The 4,575-nt window shown below is 53.7% G+C and overlaps 1 protein-coding gene across 1 annotated transcript; it reads right to left on the bottom strand.

The window, feature by feature from the left end:
- Nucleotides 1-409: 409 nt before the first annotated feature.
- On the bottom strand, nt 410-4,296 carry THBD (thrombomodulin). Its single transcript, XM_059406439.1, has one exon. It carries the CDS (start codon nt 4,242-4,244, stop codon nt 2,268-2,270), a length of 1,977 nt encoding a protein of 658 aa, XP_059262422.1. The 5' UTR covers nt 4,245-4,296; the 3' UTR covers nt 410-2,267.
- Nucleotides 4,297-4,575: the final 279 nt, after the last annotated feature.

The raw sequence follows: 4,575 nt of genomic DNA, 5'->3' as shown, positions 1-4,575 counted from the left end.
ATATCTCAGAGGGCAGATAATGCCAGACCATTCACAGGAAGGACACACAGCTGGGATTCTAGAAATGCCCCTACGAACTGTTTCTTTAACTCACCCCAACAAATAATCCTATAATGTGTTTCAAAACACATAGACACAAGTCTTATGTATGAAGTTGTTATGGTTACTGAAGGAAACATAAATATTTGTGCACACAGACATAACATGAAGTCCTTCTACAGTGCAAACAATCTTCTCTGGAAAGATCTCTGAAAGTCAGAGACGGTGCCATGAGCAGATGGAGTTAGTGACGGGGTGTGGAGCTGCCTTTCCAGGTGCCTCCTAGCATTTCATTTTTTTGTGAGCCCTGTTTAATGACATAAAATGAGGGGGTTGGGGAAGGGTAGGTGAACAGACACAAAACTCAAGATCACTTTGTTATTTGTTTATTTTCTACATGTGATGTCATAAGCAAGAGTTTTGCCTGTGTTCTAGTTTATCTCCAATAAATAAATAACTATGTACAAATGTGCTGAGTTTACAAAATAGAGGAAAACCTTTGTTTTACAAAAGATACACTTGTATGATACATTTTTCCCATACAGTGAAACAATTCATTCCTAGCTTAGTTGAACCAACAACCCTGTGTAGCAATGTCTAAAGGTGTGTACCTAGTCTTTTCTATCAGAAAGCAAATCCTCAGTTTCTTGAGAATATAGGCCCGGACTTGGCCTGCTGCTTATTACTGATCTATATTTAATGTATTCCAGAAATTTGAAAGCTGTCTGAAACAGTTCTTCTCAAGCTATATTGGGCAGACCCCTGCAGATCTTGTTAAAATATGAATTCTTGTGCAGCAGGAGCTTCTGCATTTCTAGCAAGCCGCCAGGAGCAGCTCTCCCTTCTTGTCCAGGGATCGTGTTCTAAGTGGCCAGGGTTAGAAGGCTCCTTTAAAGTGGAAGAAATTCCCGAGGAGGGCCTGATCAAGGTGAGGCCCTAATTGGACAACCTCCAGGCTTCATTCCCCAATTCCCAACCCCCCCCCCCAAACCCAGCAGAACTGGTTTTGTTTTGGAGCTCACATTACAAAAAGAGTAAGATTCAAAATGGTAACGCATGAATTGTGCAGCTTAGAACTTTCTTAAACTCTCTTGTGGGAAGAAATTCATTTCCCTCTTAATCCAGAGCAATAATGAGAACATTTTCAACGTTGTCAAAAATAACCAGTAATAACAACAACAACAGTTATAATAATGGGAACAAGAAACTGGCATAAGAAGCTTAACAACAATATAGATCTTTCAGTTCAAACGAAAATGACAATAAAACCCAGGCTCATTGTTTAAAAAATAAAAATACAAAAAACTCCTTGGGTTGAATTTCTGCGACAGTCCGGCAACATTAGTTCAATGAATGCCCTTACATCTTAACTTTTGTTAAAATGATATTACTCTGAAAGCCTGGAATTTCAGGATAAATTAGCAAGCCTGGTTCAAGAGCAAATAAATTCCAACCAACCTTGACTGTAGTGTTTTTGATTCTACTTCATACATACATTTTGCCAAGGTAGACATGGAAAGACAGAAGGAGGGTGACCAGGTAGGGAGACTCTGGGTAGGTTGGCTGAATTCCAGGGAGGGGAAAATTGGGTGGAATAACAAAGGGAACAGGGGCTTGGCTTCAGCAATGTGAGAGCCCTGGGAACCACCAAGATGGTTTAACTCCCACCTGAAGAATAGAAATATATAAATATACAGATAGGGAAGGGGAAGTGAAGAAGGGAGGGAAGAAAGGAGGGATACAAAGCGGGTACTGAACATATACGGGTGGGGGGGAAGGAAACACAAAGGAAAAAAAAATCATCCTAAATACTTAAAAAAAAATAAATATCTTGGTCATTATCCACACCTTGATTACACTCACTAGTCCACAGGATTGCAAGTCTGACGCAAAGACCACGGGATTGCAAGCCAGCCAAGGAGGCTCCCCCATCCTGTGCCCCTTGGTGAGGTCTTGGGACACTCTGTAGTCTGCATCTTCGCTATAAATTGCCATCTCTGTCTAGCGTGTGATGATGTCATGGAAGTGGCTGGGGCCTATACTCCTTCCAACCCCTGCTCCCCAGCCAAGTGTGGAATCAGCAAAAGAAGGGGGACAGAATCTTCTCCAGTTCTGATGCCAGCTAAAGTGCTTTGGATTAGGTGCCCAGGGAGTAAGGCTGGGGGAGGGGGAGAGACACAGGAGGGAGGGAAGGCCCACCCCACAGCAGGGGACAGGAAAGAGGCCTCTCAGAGTTTCTGAGGCATCTGCTCAGTTCGCACATGCTGGAGCACCACCTCTTTGGCCGGGGAACCACACTTATACTCCAGCTCCGCCCTCGTGGTGCCTTGCTTCTTGCGCAGGTGGCACAAGAGCGCCAAAAGCGCCACCACCAGAGACAGGCTGGCGATGGAGATGCCGATGAGCACTCCAGAATGCAAGGGCCCTATAGGTGAGGGGCTCAAGGTGGCGCCGGGAGTCGGGCTGACCGGGGGTTCCCCAGAACCGCCGTCACCATCACCATCAGTGTTCACCTCGGTGGGGTCACAGTCAGGCCCACAGATGCACTCGTAGGTGCCTGGGAGGTTGCGGCAGGCCCCGGGGCAGTCTCCATTTTCGCACTCATCGATGTCTGTGCACATGAAGCCGTCGTCCAGGATGTAGCCTTCAGGGCACTGGCAGGAAGTTGGGCTGTAGGGATCGCAGTCTGCTGGGCATGCAGTCTGGTTACAGAACATTAGGCACCTCTGTGGGTCGTGAGGGCTGGGTGCGAAGCCCTCAGCGCAGATGCAGCGATAGTCTGTCTGGCCCACAGGCTGGCACTGGTACTCGCACTTGCTCCCTAAGCACGGGTCCACTGACTCCACGCAGTCGTTGTTCACCAGCTCAAAGCCAGGGTTGCAGTGGCATTCGAAGGCGCCCCGCGTATTAACACATCGCTGCGGGCACGGACTGGGCACCTGGATACAGTCGTCCACGTCCTCGCACCCGTGCTGGTCAGCAGCCAGCTGGTAGCCGGTCTCGCACATGCACGAGTAAGAGCCGGGCACATAGCTGTTGGTAATGCAATAGTGCTCGCAGAGTTTGTGGCAAGGGTGATCCGCTTGTGCGGCGCAGGAGCGCCCGTCAGCCTCTAGGTAGGCGTCAGCCGGGCAGAAGCACTGAGACGTCTCAGCGCTCCTGTTGCAAGTGTCCTGGCAGCCGCCGTTCTCAACGCTGCAGTCCCAGGCGCCCTGGTCATCCCGGCCCCAGCGCGCCTCGGCCTCTCCTGGCGGAGCCACGCACTCCAGCTTCACTCCGAAGGGCGCTATAGAGGCAGAGCTACCCACGGGTAGCGCCTGGAAGTCCGCGCCAGTGGCCCCGAACGGGGTGGTATAGGTGATCGTTACACCGGCGGCCGCCACGGCTCCAGAGTCCACGAGCAGGGGCTTGCAGGAGGCTGCAAAGTGGAACTCGCAGAGGAAACCATCAGCTTCTGCAGTGCACTGCTGCTCCTCCCAGGCTGGCTCGCGGGGTGCTAGGGCCCCAGCTTCCGAGACTGCGACGCACAGGGGGCCGCAGAGATGCGCTGGGTCAAAGTGCAACCGCGCCCACCTGCTGTAGCTGGTGCGGTTGTCGCCGGTAACCCACTGGAAGCCGCGCAAGGGCCCGAGTTGCCCTGGGTCGCTGCAACCGGGCGGGAGCTGCAGGCCGATCCAGAGGCGCGGGCTGTCGCCGCTGTCGCCGCTCAGTAGCAAGGAGATGACATCAGCCGCCACTGAGGAGCGCACAGTCATCAGGTGGCCCCCCAACCCTTCGCAGGCCTGGCTGGCGGCGAAGAAGGTCGCGGGGCCCCGGAAAAGCTCGAAGCAGTCGTGCTCGACGCACTGGCTGCCGCGTGGCTGAGGCTCTGGGGACGTGGGGAGCCCCAGACCGGCGGGGGCCAGCACGCCGAGGAGCAGGACCCGGAGCATGCTGTCCCAGCACGCCCACGGCAGGCGCGGGGGAGAGCGCAAACGCCGCGACAGGGCCAGAGCTCCGAGGGAACCGAGAAGCGCAGGGCGCCGCCGGCGACAGCCGCTTGCGTTGGTCCCAGCCCAGACGTGTCCAGCCGAGGCGCGCAGCGCTGGCGAAGCAGCCTCTGACATGCCGGCCGGCCGGGGCGGGGGTTTATAAGTGCGCGGCCCTCCCTCCTGGACGTTCGGGAAAAGGAAGGAAGTGCCTGGTGGGAAGGGCTGATGCTGCATTCTCGGATTACTGGGTTCTCCGGGCGCCTTGTGCCCGCCCTCGCGCCTGGGATCACCTCGCCGGGATGAGTAAACCCGGCCCGGGCGCTGGGAGGTCCCCAGGCGGGACAGCCAGGCGCAGGCGCCGCGGGAAGACAGTACCTCTGTCAGCAAGACGATGTCCTCCCCCGCCACTAGGGCCCTCAGGCTCGCGGTCGTAAAGGGGGCTTAATACGCAGCCCCTCTTAATCTCTCGGTCCTCTTTCTTTTTCTTATAAAAGAATGTTACCACCGATTTCAAGGGAAGTCTGGATTGCGGAACTCTGTGGAGACCAGAGAGGAGGGCTTTGAA

Source organism: Mustela nigripes, chromosome 7, assembly GCF_022355385.1.
Source record: "Mustela nigripes isolate SB6536 chromosome 7, MUSNIG.SB6536, whole genome shotgun sequence".
Taxonomy (NCBI): Eukaryota; Metazoa; Chordata; class Mammalia; order Carnivora; family Mustelidae; genus Mustela; species Mustela nigripes.
Note: the sequence above shows the minus strand (reverse complement) of the source record. Positions and strands in the feature narration are given on the sequence as shown.

Coding starts and splice junctions, on each gene's coding strand:
- THBD (XM_059406439.1), bottom strand. CDS start 4,244: ATGCAGCATCAGCCCTTCCCACCAGGCACTTCCTTCCTTTTCCCGAAC.